This window comes from Triplophysa rosa, linkage group LG15 (assembly GCF_024868665.1).
Source record: "Triplophysa rosa linkage group LG15, Trosa_1v2, whole genome shotgun sequence".
NCBI classification, from domain to species: Eukaryota; Metazoa; Chordata; class Actinopteri; order Cypriniformes; family Nemacheilidae; genus Triplophysa; species Triplophysa rosa.
The window spans coordinates 24,479,155-24,498,306 of record NC_079904.1 but is presented as its reverse complement, the minus strand read 5'-3'; the positions used below and the strand labels follow the sequence as shown (position 1 = coordinate 24,498,306).

The window sequence follows — 19,152 nt, the reverse complement described above, 5'->3', positions numbered from 1 at the left end:
AGTGACGCGACGAGCCACAGCCAATGACAGCAAACCATGGGTTAAGGTCACCGGAACTGCCCCCGTATGCTGATCCGTTCTTTCACCCATATCCTTAGTTTTCTCCTTTTCCGAGGTTTTTCCAACCAGATCCTCAAGCAAACAGCTTGAAGCACAAATTTTTTCCAACGTCCATTTTCACATAAACAATTCCCGTGTCGCATGTTTTTCGTGTCATTTTCTGTTCCACTTCTCGTGATTTTTCGTGAAAAAACATGGTTTGGAGACCTGATTGAGTCGCTGGGTGACAGAATTGTTCACAGCTCGTGTAGTGTGTCACGTCCTGTTGCAGCTCATTCACGTAGTGTGAACATATGAACAACTTAAAGACTCCAGACTTCACAGAGAGCAAGTCATGTAGTCTAAACGGCTCAGCAATCGGCCGACGTTTAAAGTTGTGTAATGTGAACTAGTGATGGGTCATTCTTGAACGATTCGTTCATTTTAAACGAATGTTTAATGTGACTCGGGAAGCACGAGTCATCTTAGGGAGTGATTCGTTCAGTCGCGCATGCGCAACATTCTATGGGTCCTGTACTGGAATTAGTAAATTAACTAATTTCTCTGTCCAAAGCTGTCACGTCACGTGACAAAAGAACGAACGACTCAAACCCAAAGACTCGAGAGGTGAACTAATCAGTTCTCTTTCCGGCTCTGACTGCATTGGTAAAGCGTACAGGGCTGTCACGTGATGAACGAACGACTCAAACCTGAAGACTCGAGAGGTGAACTAATCAATTCTCTTTCCGGCTCTGACTGCATTGGTTTAGCTTACGAAGCTGTCACGTGATGAACGAACGACTCAAACCTGAAGACTCGAGAGGTGAACTAATCAATTCTCTTACTGGCTCTGACTGCATTGGTAAAGCGTACAGGGCTGTCACGTGATGAACGAACGACTCAAACCTGAAGACTCGAGAGGTGAACTAATCAATTCTCTTTCCGGCTCTGACTGCATTGGTTTAGCTTACGAAGCTGTCACGTGATGAACGAACGACTCAAACCCGAAGACTCGAGAGGTGAACTAATCAATTCTCTTTCTGGCTCTGACTGCATTGGTTTAGCTTACGAAGCTGTCACGTGATGAACGAACGACTCAAACCTGAAGACTCGAGAGGTGAACTAATCAATTCTCTTACTGGCTCTGACTGCATTGGTTTAGCTTACGAAGCTGTCACGTGATGAACGAACGACTCAAACCCGAAGACTCGAGAGGTGAACTAATCAATTCTCTTTCTGGCTCTGACTGCATTGGTTTAGCTTACGAAGCTGTCACGTGATGAACGAACGACTCAAACCTGAAGACTCGAGAGGTGAACTAATCAATTCTCTTTCCGGCTCTGACTGCATTGGTTTAGCTTACGAAGCTGTCACGTGATGAACGAACGACTCAAACCCGAAGACTCGAGAGGTGAACTAATCAATTCTCTTTCTGGCTCTGACTGCATTGGTTTAGCTTACGACGCTGTCACGTGATGAACGAACGACTCAAACCCGAAGACTCGAGAGGTGAACTAATCAATTCTCTTTCCGGCTCTGACTGCATTGGTTTAGCTTACGACGCTGTCACGTGATGAACGAACGAGTCAAACCCGAAGACTCGAGAGGTGAACTAATCAATTCTCTTTCCGGCTCTGACTGCATTGGTTTAGCTTACGACGCTGTCACGTGATGAACGAAGGAGTCAAACCCGAAGACTCGAGAGGTGAACTAATCAATTCTCTTTCCGGCTCTGACTGCATTGGTTTAGCTTACGACGCTGTCACGTGATGAACGAAGGAGTCAAACCCGAAGACTCGAGAGGTGAACTAATCAATTCTCTTTCCGGCTCTGACTGCATTGGTTTAGCTTACGACGCTGTCACGTGATGAACGAAGGAGTCAAACCCGAAGACTCGAGAGGTGAACTAATCAATTCTCTTTCCGGCTCTGACTGCATTGGTTTAGCTTACGACGCTGTCACGTGATGAACGAAGGAGTCAAACCCGAAGACTCGAGAGGTGAACTAATCAATTCTCTTTCCGGCTCTGACTGCATTGGTTTAGCTTACGACGCTGTCACGTGATGAACGAAGGAGTCAAACCCGAAGACTCGAGAGGTGAACTAATCAATTCTCTTTCCGGCTCTGACTGCATTGGTTTAGCTTACGACGCTGTCACGTGATGAACGAAGGAGTCAAACCCGAAGACTCGAGAGGTGAACTAATCAATTCTCTTTCCGGCTCTGACTGCATTGGTTTAGCTTACGACGCTGTCACGTGATGAACGAAGGAGTCAAACCCGAAGACTCGAGAGGTGAACTAATCAATTCTCTTTCCGGCTCTGACTGCATTGGTTTAGCTTACGACGCTGTCACGTGATGAACGAAGGAGTCAAACCCGAAGACTCGAGAGGTGAACTAATCAATTCTCTTTCCGGCTCTGACTGCATTGGTTTAGCTTACGACGCTGTCACGTGATGAACGAAGGAGTCAAACCCGAGGACTTGTCAGATAAGAGGTGTGGTGAGCTAATCATAGACTCCAGGTAAACAATGAATTAATCTTTTCTGTTTCTTATAGCATTATAGTTTTGTATTGTTTGTAATGTGATCAACGTTTGCATAAGTAGTAGATGTGTTAGGAAAGTAACATGTAACATTTTAATTATATTTTGCTAAAATGAACGAAATGAACGATATGACTCGAAAAAAGATTTGTTCATTTTGCTGAACGAGACTCAAAGGTCCGAGTCAGTAAAATGATCCGATCTTCCCATCACTAATGTGAACTTGGCTGTCACGGACACACCAGGCTCCACCCACTTCCACCATCACACACCTGCACCTCATTCAACAATCACCCCACAGAGCACTTTATAAGCCACGCTCACCAACTGCCTCATTGTCCGGTCTCGTTTATGAAAGGACTTTAAGCTCAAACGAATACTCTTACCTACCTCCAAGTCTTCCCAGGATTCTCCTCGTCACCTCCTCAGCTATCCGCCAGCTCCTGGTAATACAAAGACAAGTTCTATCATCCAAAGACTCTGTTTGACATTCACCTGCTACTGAACTCACCCGATTGGCTCTACCTCTTGTGTCTCCAGTCTCCGTTCCGTTACACACACTTGAATAGACTTCTTTTTTGTGAAAGATGGCATGTGCAGAGGAACGCCGGACACGCTGCAGATCAGTTAAGAGCTTTTCAAATCTTCAAAACAAACATGAAGGAATAAAGAAAGGCATGTCGGCCAGTCACCATCTTGAGTTCTGGACGGCAGATGAATACTGATAAAGATCAGTGTAGTTTTTAAGTATTAAAGAGCAACTTGTGTTTCTATAGTAATGCTCAGAATAGCCGTGATGTCCACAAACAAAACTTTCACCAGAAACATAACCTTGATCTTCATTTATTCACTCTGTAGAAATGACTTTCTTTCTTTTGCAGAACACAAAAGAAGATATTTTAAAGAACCCCATTGACTTCCATTGTCTGAACACAAAACCACTGTGACTTTTCTCAAAATATCTTCTTTTGTGTTCCACTGAAGAAAGACTCACATACAGGGAATTTTCTATCCATATGTGTATATTGAGGCCTGAAATGTTATCAGTGTGCTGTATGAGGCAAAGCCATAGTCTGTATGTTCGAATGCATTTACATTTATGCATTTGTCTGAACCTACAACAACAGAATAATACGTGATGTGGTGTGTCAGTGTGTTCTGATCTCCTCAGACTTTCACACCTTTGATAAACTCCTCGTGTAAAGGAAAGCAATTATCACATCTTTCTTCATAAAGTTTCTGCTGGTTAGCTGAACAGAACATACTGTATGTGCGTGTCCTCGTTTAAAGGCATTAAGCGGCTGCGTTCACCTCTGCAGTTCACTCATTATTCTCCGTGGCCTGTAAATGGATTTGTAATTATGGGCTGTCCACTGTGGATCTTGAGTAATTGTCCTCCAAGTCGCTCAAAGAGTTTGCGCGAGTACGCTGACTGTGTCTGTATTATTCTCACTATTGATAACAGGTGATGGAGGGTCATTACGTGTCTTTATTGCCCTCGCGCACATATGAGACCGCATGGAGCTCCATCACCATCCGGCAACCCCGAGCGCCACGAGCTCATATCGCGACCTCAAGAGAATCGAGATATTTTTCATTTGAAGCCTTCAAACCATATAGGCTGACATTTCCTTCTGAAATGTATACAGCGTTCTGTAATCTCTGTCCTCCTGCAGAGCAAAATTCCTCAAGTCTGCCAGCGTCACGAACAAAACGCGGAGCCTGCTGGTGCGCGCGATCGCCGTGCGTGGGCCTCCGCGGTTATATGGAGGTGGGAAGTTGCAAAACAAAGATCAGAGAAAGAAATGACAGAGAGAGAGAGAGAATAGGGAAGGAAAGCACTTGAGACACGGGCGTTTTGCCATGAAAAATGAAAGCGTATTGAATTTCATGCCTGCGGATTTGGCTGCGTGGAGAGGCTCGCCTGCTCGTGCCAAGTTCACAAATCCGTGCACATCTGTTTGTGTGTTTGAGTCTGTGCTGCTTTAATGAGATAGACTCACACAAGCCCACTTCAGCCCCGCTAGCTTTAACCGGATATCTAGACATTATGTTCTTCTCATTACAAAGACACATAGAAACATGTGTACATAGCTCAACTGCCACTGTAGTTTTGTCTTGATACTTTTGATCAGTAATGTATTGAGGTCAATATTGAATCCTTGCAGGAGATAATTTCATTGTTTGAATGAAGCGTGACATCAGGGGGAGAATAATGTGTGTGGGGGGGTAGTGTAGGCTATATATGCAGTACAGGTGCAGGAGTTTGTTGATGTGAGTTTCTCTGCCTGCTGTAGTTTAATGCTCATATTGCTGTTATGGATGCAGTCAACATTTGGATAAATCATCTTTTTAATTTGTTGGACAAAATACTGTTCTGAAACATTCAATGAAGTCCATTTGAATTGAAATAAAATTGAGGAAATCGGTTTCATTCTACAGAATGGATGACATTCCTGTCCCCCAAATATTAACTTTAGAATACATTTTATTCCCAAGCAACGTGCCCCACACATAGGCTAACTAAATGTTTTTAAAATGTAAACCATAAATCAATACTGCTTAGAACACTGAGAAATATCATTTGTTTTGTGTCCCCTCACTATCCATCATTATACTTTCCCATGAAATATAAAGGTTGAATCCTTCTTTGCATTTTTGTGTCATTCCATATTCAATCTATGCTTTAAATATTCTCATTAAGAATTCTATAATAAATATATTACACATTTGTAGTGATGTGCCCAGGTTTTCACTGTTATCCTAACACATCCTCGCCCCTGAAAACATATTAGAGCCCAGGGTTTCATCATCTTGGTCTTCTGAAGGCCATGTGAATAACTAAAGGTCATTTTCTCGTTTTCTTTTTGTTTATTTTATGATATTTTAGCTTTGACCAGAGAGGGTCCATCTCATACAGTCATGTAACCGAAATTATATCTTGGAAGTTATTTATTTATTTTTTGGCAAATCACTACAATTTGCTTGATGTCCTCATGTTATTAGCATGTTGGCCATGTGGCTATATTTCATGTATTTGTTAATTTTATGCTAAAAACTCAGTACTGTTACAAAAAAATGCATCCATCTTCTGCATGAAAAAATAAAATAGTTTGACCAATACACATTTTGAATAGTAATATGTGTTATTGGATTCAGTGTTGAAAAAAATAAGGTTAGATTTGAACAGGTTTCATTCAGCAAATGTCACATGTTCAGTGGAATGTTAGTTATGTTTATAAATTGGCTTAGTGGTTTGTTTTATTGTAACTTTTTTGTTAACGTTAACTAATGAAGTTATGGTGAAAATGGCAGGGAAATAAACAAAAAGAAAACGAGAAAATGACCTTTAGTTATTCACATGGCCTTCAGAAGACCAAGATGATGAATGAACATGAGCAAAAGTCACTTCATTTCAATTCATTCAGTCCAAACATCACAATTGTGTCACGATTTCCTTTATTTCATTTCAGACATGTGTTCTGCTGTGAATGGAACATGTGATTTCAGATCCGAAATCTAAAAACAAGACCACATGATCTTTCGTGACAGCTAACGCCATTTACAGGCCATCTCTAAGATTCTGAATTCTTTTATCATTCAACAAATATGTGAAAAGAGTAGTTCACCTTCAAAATGAAAGTTCTGTCATCATTTACTCACCCTCGTGATTTTAAACCTGCATGACTTTCTTTCTTCCGCAGAACACAAAAGAAGATATTTTGAAGAATGTTGGTAACGGCCTTAATTCACTTGCAGTGGTTACAATAGAAGTGAATGTTCTGTTCTGTTCTGTTACCAACATTTTTCAAAATATCTTCCTTTGTGTTCTGCAGAAGAAAGAAAGTCATAGAGGTTTGAAATGACAAGAGGGCGAGTAAATGATGACAGAAGGAATGAATGAGTGAATCACAGGTTTGTCATTTTGTGAGCACTGAAGATAAATCAACAGACAGACAGCTGCTCTATTTGTCTCCAAACGCTGTTATAATTCTTTTAATGGAGCAGATGAGGCCAGAGATGCTGCAGAAACAGCCCAGCAGCAATATCATCACATCCAGAAGTTTGTGTCTCATGTGAAGCTGCGTCCACTTCAGCTGCAGGTGAAAGAGAGCCGGGAGCATGAGCGTAATGAGCGCTCCCGTCACGCTACCCGTCAAACCCATGAGCAGTGAGAAATGAGGCACGTACAGTGACATCACGAGGATGAGGACGAGGAGAGAGGCACGCAGGAGCAGCGTCTGTCTCTCTGTGACGTCTCCAGATGACGTGTCCGTCTTCAGCACGCTGTTCTGTAGGATCTCTGCTGCGGCGTAGAACGGCAGCGGGTACGAGAGCAGAGCCTTGACCAGCAGACACACATTCACCATCATGCTCACAGCCACGGGAAGATTATCTGTTATCACCTGACAACAAATCATCATTACATCATTATTACTGAGAAATATACTCACACATGTGATCATACTCATAAAGCAATATATCATAACATGATGCTTCAGCAGCACAACGAAATAAGAGACCGTTTAAGAAAAATCTGAATTGACTATTTCTAGGTCTGTGTTGAGGTAAAATGCTCGTTTTTGTTTCATTTTGCGAACTGCTAACAATATTTCTACCAAATTTGAAATAAAAATCATGTTTCTATTTGCATTTATTTGAGAAACAGGTGAAAATAACAGAAAAGATGCTCTGTATATTTCACACCTCAAATACTGTAAAGAAAACAAGTTCAGATTCACGTTTAACCAACACAACAGTCATAGTTCTACATGTATTTAGGAAAAGTTAAAATCCTTTTTTTATGACAGTTGTCATGCTGTCAGTCTTTCACATTGCTGTTGGATGACTTTGTCACGGTATTGGGTGGTGAGACAAAGACACACAGGAATGGAGGACACAAACACAGACGGCAGGTAGGGGGTTAACACAATGCTTTAATAGATAATAACAAAAAGACAAAAAAAAAACCACGATGGGGTAAAACAAGAACAAGGGTATTCACAAAACCAGGTAAGGAGAAACACGAAATACCTGGACACCCTACAAAACTACAGATAACAATCACATTGGAGTACGAATAACTAAACTGGACTAACACAGACAGGACCTCACCCACATGAGACGAATGACAATAAACCAGCACAGGACAGAAGACATAAAAGGGCATAAAATAGGGAACTAAATCAAGAGGGGACAGGTGCGGGGCATGAAAACATTAACCATCAATAATGAAGAAACGAGAGGGCGGGGACAAAGACGAGACCAGATAGTATGGCAGGCCATCCGTGCCAAAATATCTCTCTCCACATGAAACATGGGGTTCTGCCATGATCCCGCCACTAGACCAACAGAAACATGACAAAAAGCGGCAGAATCATGACAGACTTCATGTCACTCCTGAGGTTAGATTTTTTTGTCTGGACTGGAATGGCCACAATCTACATCTAGATTAAATGAAAATGTGAAATGGTTTGGAATGTCCTTTATTCATTGGGTTCCCCTGTGGTGGAATGAACTGCCAGCCTCCACCCGAACTGCAGCATCCTTCACAACTTTCAAAAAACAGCTCAAAACACACCTGTTCTGCATTTATTTGACTAAGTCTCTCTCCTTTGCTTACTCCAGCTTTCATCCTCTAGTAGCATGGCCTTGTAAACTAACGGTACTGTTTAGCGTGTTGACCAAATGTTTATGTGCTCTCCTACTTGTAAGTCGCTTTGGATAAAAGCGTCTGCCAAATGAATCAATGTAAATGTCATTTTTTCTTATATCAACATGTCTGTGATTTGACCCTAAACTACCTGATGGTTTATTATGGACTTCAGTAATAAAAATGCAGTTCACCGAAAAAAATGACTTTGTTCGCTGCAAGTATAAAAATCGTCATTTTCTATGAACATACTGGGCTCTCTCCATTATAATAAAAGTGGTCTGACATTATAAATGTTTCATTATGTGTTTTCACTTCAGTGAGAAAGACGAGCAGATGTGATGTGATTTAGTCTTTGTATGGTGAAAGTGAATCATCGGTGAAGTTGATCAAGTCAGGATAAATGTGTGACAGACACCAGCGGATGACTAACACGCAGACCATCAGCATCAACACGCATGCAAACTGAAGGAAACGTTATTGCCCCCTTGGAAGAATCTACAATCTGATGTTCTCTCTGCACAAGTGAAATGAAACTGTGCCATGAATTTACTGTATGTTAAGAGCATCATCTTTATACAGCAGACGACCACAGCAGTCTGGAGAAAGATAACACGAGTTAAATGAATGTTTTAGTATGTTTTTACACCACCTCACAACAGCTTCGAGCTGCTTCTTACTTTCCTTCAGTGAATGTGAAGGTGTGAACGTACCTCTTTGGTTTGTTCTCCCCATGTGAGGAAGGCCAGGAGAGAGAAAGCGGTCTTGAGTACACAGGCCAGAGCGTGAGTGCAGTCCATCATTCTGCTGAAGTCCCGTCTGTCCGCCATGCTCTCCTCCAGCGGAGGCAGATAAATCTGAGACGTGTAGCTGAAAATGATCACCCCCACTGACACCTGGAACCCGTCAAAGTCCACGGCCACTGCACTCAGACCCCTGCCCGCCCACCGCGCCGACTGCCCGAGACAGTAGCCAATCACGATGAAGGTGATGAGGAACTGAGCCAGCGAGCAGAGGAAGCTGAGACGCGACACCACCCTCAGGTCACGGATCAGCATGCAGGGCAGCAGGATCAGAAAGTTGATGACGGAGCAGGTCGCCGGGGTCACGGGCAGGAAGAAGAGGCTGTGACACATCAGGTTGCTACCGACGACCAGGTAAAGGAGGCAGGTCATGGTGAGCTCCACCACCTGAGCGGCGTTCACCAGCTTCCCCCCGACGCCGGGGCAGATGTTTCCGCAGCAGGCGTCGGCGATGTCCTCGTATGTGTTCCTGACACGGACCGGACGGCCGCTCTCGTCCTCTTCATACAGACAGGACACCAGAATCTTACCCGTATAACTGCAGATGAGCGCGGCTGATATCATCACAATCAGACCCACGTAACCGCTCTGATGCAGGGCGAACGGAAGACCCAACACAAAGAGACCCTGAGCGAGCACACACACACATTTACACAAAAGAAAAGATAACAGCGACATCTCAACTTCTTCACATACACAACACTGCTGTCACTTATCTTACGACGTACATATCAGCCACTGCATAGCAACCAGAACAACAACCAACAAGCATTATGAGATAAAGTGCATCGTTAAACTCACACACACAGAGAGAGAGAGAGAGAGCAGATGGCAGTAATAAAGTCTCAGTGTTCTCCAAAGCGATGATAAGTGACAGAGATATTTGATCTTGACTGTAATTGCTGGTAAATTGTTTTGTGTTAAACACAGTGAATGAAGATGAACATTCATTTCCTCTTCTAACGACACAATCGCTGCTCAACGCTTCATCTCTTTCAAAACATATTACACTTTACACGGGACACATGTTCATTTACACAAGATGTCCGAGTCAACCTTCACAGATCATTTTTATTTGAATCGTTAATTACAGTAATTGAGCATAATCGTTGTGATAATAAGGTTTTAAAAGCAAGCACAAAACTCCCGATAAGCTCGGAAAATCACCACAAAGCTTGTACCTTTAATACTTTTTTGCAAAACCTACAGACAAACATGAAGGGTGACCAATGATTTATAAACAAAAGAACAAGAAATAAAAAATGGAGTAGCAAGGTTTCATTCCGAAGGTCACAAAAGTGTTTAGATGATTGACTGCGTGCTTTTGAAACACGGTGTTGAAGAAGTTCAATGGCAGCAAATTATTAAAGTAAAAACGAAAGTTCTGAACTGACAAAATAATCGTGTTTATTAATCGTGATTACAATTTTAATCAAAATTACCGTGACGATAATGTTACCCATGGTCGTGCAGCACTACCCAGAATGCATCGTGGCAAGCGGACAGGTGAGGTCTAAAGAATTGAGAAATGCATTCTTTTGCTGGTTTGTGTCCAAATACATCTCTTGCTGTGAGTGCAATGCAAACATCACAGACGTCTGTTAATACAGCTCAATGAACAGAGAAAAGAGAGTTTGCAATGAAAAGAAGCAGGATTTCAAAATTAAGAAGTGCTGTTACTTCAGTCTTGAGATTCAGAAAAGGGAGAAAGAGAGAGTAAGACGTGTGTGTGAGAGAGAGAGAGACATGGAGCAATAAAATAAAGCAGACGATGAATGAAATGAGCTTGAGCAGCAATAACACGCACGGCATGTGATTATTACCTCGCCTCTAAATATTAGTGTCAGCTTTAACTGGAAATGAACAAATGAGTTAATGGGGTGTCATTCACATAAACTGGGTTTAATGCTGCTATAAAATAAATAAAGCATATTCAAATATTTCACTTTACAACACTTCGTGTTTTTATTTAGACGCATTACTTACAGCCAGCTGCACTTAGCTTTGCAGACTTAGTTTTTATTTTGCATTGTCCACATATTCACGCCTCACAAATATAAAGCACGCGTGCGATGCAGCTGTGCATGTGCGCCGCTCACCTGGATGGCGTTGGTGATGTTCCAGCCCGCTTCCCAAGTTGAGATTTTTGGCCGTTGGAGAGGGCCGCTGTCCTCTTCCGGAGGGGAATCGCACCTGCACTCGGCCAGTTCATCCCTCGGCACCAAACCCTGACTCTCGTCCGCATCACCCGCACCAAAGTGCTTCATCCAGAGAGACTCCACACGCCGATGGGGCATTTCTCAGCCGGTCAATGCGTTTGCCTTCACACCTTACGTGAAATGTCTCAGTCCTTCTAAACTCAGCTGAAGTCCATCAGAAATGTTTTCAGTCGGGTGTCAATCTGAGCGCTGTGACTGCAGAACGGAGATGTGGCCCATTGCACCTGTGAGGAGAAAGTCTGAAATGAACTAACAGCGGTGTGCACGACTGACAGACAGATCAACCGGAACATTATAATCACTGTGAGAAATCTCTGGATGTTTGTTTAGAAAGGGTCTAGTTCTCCATTTCATTCAAATGAAGACAATGTGCTTTTGGTGAATACAGAAGAGCGCCGGCAAATCTGACACTAGAGGGAGTAAAAGAGGCCCCAAAACTCCTAAACTGAGCAGAAGTCAGATCTCATTTGAATATAGTATACATAGTAAAAGATGTATTTTATGTCAAATACCATGGCCTAGGATCTGGTTTAACTGTGAATACTGGTTTACCCAAAAGCTTTGACAAGAATATGACTATACTGGAATTCCTAGTTGAAAGGATGTAATTGACAATTTTAGACAGTTTTTTTAAACCAACATCTAAATATATTTTGTGTAATCGATCTGTGTCACAACCTTTAGTAGCCTACTATGTTTTAGTCATAATTGTGAGTGAGTGAAACATGACTCGTGCACTGACCGGGCGGAGCTCGTGTGTGAAGAGGAGGGAGAACTGTGTCCAAACTTCTCAAACTCAGTTTCCTCGTGTCTGATCTCGTGTGAAGAGGAGTCTGATGTGGACATGATGAAGAGTTCGTGTTTTCTTGCTCTTCTCGGTTTGTTGTGGAGATGTGCTGCTTCTCAACAGAGAGGTGAGTGAACGAATACTGTACCTGTGTGTGCGCGCACTGGAGACTCGATCATGCGCGCTCACGATCTGTCTTTGATTCTCAGTGAGTTTGTTTGCTACGTGTTTTGTCACTGAAACGTACACACACTAAAGTAAAACTCAAAATTAATTTTTCGTCGCGTAGCTAGTTATCCTTAAATTCGGATCATCTTCACGCACGTCACATAGCGTCTTCAAACGCAGAAAATCGCCTTTGTTTTTACAGAAGAATACAAATATTCTATATATCCTTGCGTCAAGAACAAGATTGTGATATATGCTATGTAAAGCAATTATGTTTTTGCACCGATTTCCAATCTTGGAACATTTTGAATGTTGTTTGTCACGAAGTTATGACAAGGCAATTACGTATTGTGATGTTGTTGAGATAGTGTTGCATTTCAGGAAAAAAGTGTTACGGTGACCAGATCACACACTACTATTTAAAGGAGTTTAGTTACTACAAAAACAAACAAAATATCAAATATTCACCAGACACGTATAATGTATGCAAAAAAGGAAAAGAATATATAAAGAACAAAGCTCCCCTAACATATGGGATGAATCAAGCAAGACGAGATGAAAGCTGAATGGTTGAGATGATGAGGTGGAACCAAACCAAACCCTTAAAGTGGCAGTATATGGAGGACTAAACCTGCAAAAATTATAAATAAATAAATGTATAAATAAATAAATGTATAAATAAATAAATAAATATATAAACGAATAAATGTAATAATATGAAAATAAATAAAGGAATGAATGGTTTGATAAAACAAAATAATTCGTTTTTAGCTATTATTGATGTTAGCTTTAACTTTTCTTTTCATTTTTTAAATTGATTTATTATTTTTTGTGTCCATTTTTAATTATTTTTATTTATTTATTTTTAACGTTATAACGTTATACACGAGGCTAAATGCTGTAACTCTCTAGCTAATTGTGCGCCCGCCATAGTTACTTAACGTTATACACGAAGCAAACGATCAGTGAGTGACGTGACGTTAGTCCAAAACAAGTCAAGAGTAATCGATCAAACGCTTCAATCTGCGCTGAACCAATAGTAGGCAAGACCAACCCATCTAATTATCATACAAGACACAGAAAAGTAAGAATAAATACAAGAATAAATAAATAAAAGTGGAAATAAATACATGCGATAATAAATAAATATAAAAATAAATAAACGTATAAATAAATAAATGTAAAAATAAAAGGAAATGATAAATAAAATAATCTAAAAATAAATAATAATAATAAATAATTAAAAAATGGACACAAAAAATAATAAATCAATTTAAAAAATGAAAAGTTAAAGCTAAGATCAATAATAGCTAAAACGAATTATTTTGTTTTATCAAACCATTCATTCCTTTATTTATTTTCATATTATTACATTTATTCGTTTATATATTTATTTATTTATACATTTATTTATTTATAATTTTTGCAGGTTTAGTCCTCCATAGCAGTAGACCGATGAACATTTGTGTAAATCCAAGCGCAGAGATTGAGTCCTCGATGATGTAGATGAATGATGAACATGAATCATTATGTGAACTTGACATGACGTCTGAGACACATCAGTGGTATTGAATGATTTAATGTTCTTCTGACTGCTTTCAGAAATGATGCTCTTCACGTTTCCTTCAGTGGAAATAATTGTCAATGTTGATGAGAGTTGCTTGTGTAGAAGATGAACTGTATCTCTTCCGTCACATGAGGAATGAACGATGAATGAACTGTCCGCCTTCCCAACAGAAGTTATGAAGCTTCTCTCACTAAAAACCCAAGAATATAATCGCCGTGTTTGAAACTAAGCTGTCTGCCAAGGTCCGAAGGTGAATAAATAACAAAGTTATTGGCTTGTAAAAATGGGAGTCGACTCTGAATCATGCAAACAAGACATGAGCTAGTCCGAGTCTCTAACCGCCGCGTATCTACGTCACTACACATAGTCCCCGCCTACGTTTTGCTGGGACTGCCGCGAAAACTTCACTAGTCTCCTCCCCCAAAACACTGTCGCTCGTTCGTGATGCGTGTGTATCATGTCTAGAACCTGTGTTCTACGTTGTGAAACTAAGTCCGTCTTATTTCAACTACCAAAGGAAGAACTTCTGAGGGAACAATGGTTACAATTAATCTTTCAAACGATACCAAAGGAGTATAACCCCAGGGTTTTACTGCGCGCGCCTCATTTCACCGAAGATTGCTTCAATAATCTTGGCGCGTTCACTGCAGGATATGTGAAACGACTATCCTTGAAAGAGGGGGCAATACCAACCTTATTTGGACCTGTTAGCTCCACCGAATCACAACCTGTAAGTGTGACTATTTATTTTTGTCTTAACTTCAAGAAATATTTGTGTACCTTATGTCTGTGTTTAGCTAATGCATATAACGCTATCGTTAGCATGTACCGTTATTTCTGGGGTATTACAGTTTGTTTATCTTGCTATTAACTCGGCTAATTTAATTGTTCAATCTATTAACTCTCAAAGTATTTATTTCAAAAACTGAGTCGAGTACTATCTGTATTGTAAACTAGTGTCAACTAGTCCAAGTATAATACTGTTACAAGAGAATTGTAAATGTCCTTTTTCTTACTGGCATCTGCAGAAGGATCAATTAATTTTCCAAATACTTTCAACGTTTATGAACTTAATAGAATGTTTTATGAAATAATTTTTCAGCTCAGTGGTAAGAGCATTGCGTTAACAACGCAAGGTTGTGGGTTCGATCCCAGGGATTGCACATGCCTATGTATAAATGCATAGGATAAAGCAATGTAAGTCGCTTTGGATAAAAGCGTCTGCCAAATGCATGAATGTAAATGTAAATATATGACATCCAACCACCTGTAAACCGTAATCCAGTAATGATGGTAGGCGTTCCATTTGCGACACATGATGAACGCGTTTGACCAATCACAACAGACTACACCATCTGACCAATCACATGACACTAGGCTAGCGGATAGGAGGGGACTAGACGGATGAATCATTTGAGAGTCAGACAAGAAGTATGGTAAGAACAACTGCCTATTATTACGACATAATAGTGTTTTTACACCTTGTATGCACATAAACGTGTTGTTGGACACTCCATAAACCAAAGTAGGACCTTAAAAATCATATGCTACTTACTCTTTAATATCAACCTGCTGTACGTGCATTGCCACGATCCATATTGTTTCATTGCTGCAGCCATAGATGATTTTATGAATGAGAGTTGTCTTCAGTCAGATCGGCGGTCCTCAACACTCAATGAAACTGTATATGATATCAACAGATTGTTAGTGTGTTTGTCACAAAAACTCATTTCACTTGGACCGATAATATAAACCCCCAGTAATAATATACCAGCTAATGTTAACTAGTCCACTATAACCAACCAAACCCTGACCTCCGGCTTCCAAGCGTGTGACATGATGGAAATGTGTAACCAGACAGACTTTCCTGCTACACCAGCAACATGTTAGCCATGACATGAGCCTAGACATTTCTTCATGAATGCATTTGGCTTCAAGTGATTTTTTTTCAGTCTGTGCAGAATATCAAACCCAAAGGCACTATTATCTGCCAGTCACAACAAGAGCACTTCAAGAAATTATTCAAATGTTCTTTCCAGCACAGAGTGCTATTGAACACAAGACACGCTTTAAAATGTGGCGGAAATGACAGTGCAGTGAAAATATCCATATCAGAGAAACGCTTTTGAGATGCAGGTATGTGCCGTGCTGGAGGACGTAACGTTAGTCATGATGGGTAATGTGTTTCTGAGAGTTCACAGGGTGAAATGAAGCTCAAAGGCTCATGAATGAATAAAGATACACATGATGTCGTGTGGATCTGCCTTACAGAACGGACTTCACTCTTCATCTGTTTATGTGTGTTTCTCAGCTGTCCGCTGGTTTTTCTTCTCTTCTTGTTCACAGCGAAGACACAGAGAAACATTTGTGTGATTGTTATGCACGCTCTCGAGTCCAGCTTTGTCTCTGTAATGCCTCTGTCAAATACAAACGAGAAAAGAGCAAGATTTCAGGACGCTTTGAGAAGAAAAATCAATAGCTAATTCCACAACGCCACCAATGAATAGCCTCGTCCAATCAGTTTTGACTTTATCCTGGTCAACACCGATGAGCGCACGCTAATGTCAGCGCTGATGGATCGTTCTGAATGTGCAACCGATGGCTTGACGTTGAGCTTCTGCCACACACGGTAAATGAAACTCTGGATTTATTCATGCTGGAGTGGAAAATGTTTTTCCTCATCTCTTCTCATACTGACCTTTCATTATAGCTTCTACAGATCACAGTTTCACCAGGGCGTACACAACAACACTAAATCATTTGATTCATATTTACACCACAGTATCGTCATCATTCACAGAACCTTCATGATGCTCATTTACATGAGATGAACGACTTCATAAAAGTATCATGAAGTGTCAGTACGGCTCTCCTGAAGTCACACAAGCTCTTAAAGCTTGATATGTCGATCTCTTGTGTCCGTGAGAGTGATGATGATGGTAAATGAAGAGCTGTCATGTGACAGAATGAGCTTTAAAAACAGATTGGATGAGTCTTCATCACAGTCAAGAGTCACAGAATGAAATGAAAAGGGCGTGACCTTTGACCTCTGCATCACGCAGGGGCTGCATTGAAACCATCTGCGGAAGAGAGAATTCTCCCGACACACACACACGCACACGCGTGTGCAGCTGGATAGGAATGTTTTCATAGGTGTCCGGATGAAGTCTTCAGGTCTCTTTGATTTTCTGTTGATCCGTCTCATCTAGGCCCTGTTTATACCTGCGATAAAGATGCGTCTTGATCGATCGGATTACAAGTGGAAGGGTGAGACATATACTGGTGTTTTACTCCGTCTCGTTGTGCACTTTCTACCACTTGTGTCCTGTTTTCTTAGAGGGAGGGTTTATGAGATGATGGTTGAATGTCTGTCTGTGAGGGATGGTTTTACTTTGATCTGAAACTCTCTGAGATCTTCAGACAGAGGTCATTGAACCATGTCACACGTGTCACGGCTGCTTGAGTTTCATCATGAAGGCATGTTTGTTCTGATTTCATTGTATTTAGTTAGATCTGAAACATTCATATATAAAAAGCTACTGAACGAAGTCTTCATGTGTTGATGTCAAGTGTTCCTCAGGAGCAGTAAACCGTCTGAGCAGTGTTGAGATCTGTCAGGAGTATTCTTTGAGAAGCTTACTTTACTTCAGTTCATCTTGTTGATGTACAGAAGAAACAGGAATGATGTCCCTTACGAACATTAACCATGGTTTATTACAGTTAAAACCAAAAAAAACATGGCTACTGTAGTAAAACTAAATAATGGGTACTACACTGTTGGGTTCCGGGGTTAGCACTTGTTTGTGTGTTGTGTGTGAACGTCCCGAACACATGGATGTCGTTTTAGAGATTTACGTGTTCGCTGTCTGCGTGTGAGTGTGCCCCGCCAGCTGCCACTAATCTCTGCCTCGTTAGTCTTAGTGTTATCACCCGGTGTTCATTAGTTTTGCCCCTTTATATTTACTGCCACTTCTCACTGTCCCTTGTGCGATAGTTAACTTAGGTTGATACCTAGTCTTGTCCTATTTACCTAGTATATTGATCTTGTATATCACTTTGTCTTGTTGTGTGGATGGTCGTTTTTGGATTACCTTGCCCTTGGATTATTTTTTCCTTTTTTGGTTGGCGCCCGCTGGGAATTCTCCCCGACACCCATGCGTGGCCCTACCGTGTCAACGTGCTCTGGACTCTCTACCGGCTGGATCTGCTGGTTCACACAGTCTCGGGACTCTCTGACTTGCCGAGGTTGCCTCAGTGGCCACTGGACTCTGCCTACCACCTTTGCCTCTCGAACGGACTCTGGACTCCCTGGTGGTTGACTCTGCGTCGATTCGACTGTGGAACGTACTGACTGCCAGCTCAATGGCCTCTGGACGTCAGGTCCACTACCCACCCTTCTGCCATCTCCAGTGCTGTCCACGACACTTTTCTCCTGACCGGGTTGACCCTTCCTCCGCTGACACTGCCGTACACTGGGTTCCCCAGTTGGCCTCGCAGGCAGCTTCTACTACTTGGGTCTTCCATTTGTCCAGCCATTTATGAACTCTCTCACTGCTATAGCCTTTGGTTAATAAATCCCATTCTTACCCGCATTTGAATCTGTGTGGTTACATCCCTGACACTACACTTTTACCACAAAGAAAAACATGATTACTTTTCATAAGTGATCGAAGGGACACACATGTGATAGTAAATGAGACGATGTCTTCGTAGAAATGTAACATTCTTGTGACAGGCAAATGAGGAATTGTTACTTTAACCAAATGTGATTGAATTCAGAAGACTTCATGAGATGATATCTGACACTAATGTTTATATTAATTTGTCTTATGTTGTCACGCTTTACAAATGTCATGTCAGATGTATGGCAGAGCAAATAATAGGAGACACTGTGGACGAGATACAAATGTTTTTTTCTCATCAGGTGTTACGCCATTTCTCAGAGGTGTTCTAGTGGAAATGTCATGTGACGCAGGGTACTTAAAGCGAATGTTTTGATGGTCCATACCTCATTTAAGTTCGCTATTTCCAAATCAGAGCGACGTGACTGCTGGATCCAGACTAAAGATTCAAACCGAGTGTGTGGGATTTTATAAAGAACTTTAATTTTACAAATGAACTCTGACAAACATTGATCACAGTGACTACAAGTAAACAACATCAGCTCAAGTGGTGTGGGAGACCGACATAAACCAGCCGAGACGGCAAACCATCTTGATTGAAGATTTTTGTCTGTCAATGAAAAATGGTCTTGATGTTCAGGATATACTTGTAATGATGACAGGTGTGTAACTGCTTGGTGTCTGTTTAAATAAATCGCAAGGGTTTGGCGTATTGTGTTTGTCAGAAGTCATGAGTTTAAAGTTGACACA

General features: G+C 41.2%; 2 protein-coding genes across 3 annotated transcripts in view; one reads left to right on the top strand and one right to left on the bottom strand.

Annotated features, from left to right (window-relative positions):
- Positions 1-6,034: 6,034 nt before the first annotated feature.
- On the bottom strand, positions 6,035-11,467 carry si:dkey-126h10.1 (vesicular inhibitory amino acid transporter). 2 transcript variants are annotated; one of them, XM_057352113.1, is made up of 4 exons: positions 11,139-11,467; positions 10,863-10,892; positions 8,950-9,666; positions 6,035-6,989 (listed from the first exon to the last, which is right to left on the bottom strand). In XM_057352113.1, the coding sequence occupies exons 1-4, from the start codon at positions 11,334-11,336 to the stop codon at positions 6,549-6,551; spliced, it is 1,386 nt and encodes a 461-aa protein (XP_057208096.1). In that variant the 5' UTR covers positions 11,337-11,467; the 3' UTR covers positions 6,035-6,548. The 2 variants fall into 2 exon arrangements, with proteins under 2 accessions (XP_057208096.1, XP_057208097.1); XM_057352114.1 differs by lacking the exon at positions 10,863-10,892.
- Positions 11,468-12,029: 562 nt separating this feature from the next.
- lama2 (laminin, alpha 2) overlaps positions 12,030-19,152 on the top strand; it is a 134,712-nt gene continuing 127,589 nt past the window's right edge. Inside the window, 1 exon segment of the mRNA XM_057352085.1 lies at positions 12,030-12,172. Coding sequence (XP_057208068.1) covers positions 12,103-12,172 — 70 coding nt within the window. The 5' untranslated portion in view covers positions 12,030-12,102.

Coding starts and splice junctions, on each gene's coding strand:
- si:dkey-126h10.1 (XM_057352113.1), bottom strand. CDS start 11,336: ATGCCCCATCGGCGTGTGGAGTCTCTCTGGATGAAGCACTTTGGTGCG. Junction 10,893..11,138: donor ACATCACCAACGCCATCCAG/GTGAGCGGCGCA, acceptor GTTCATTTCCAG/TTAAAGCTGACACTAATATT. Junction 6,990..8,949: donor GGGGAGAACAAACCAAAGAG/GTACGTTCACAC, acceptor ATTTGTTGTCAG/GTGATAACAGATAATCTTCC.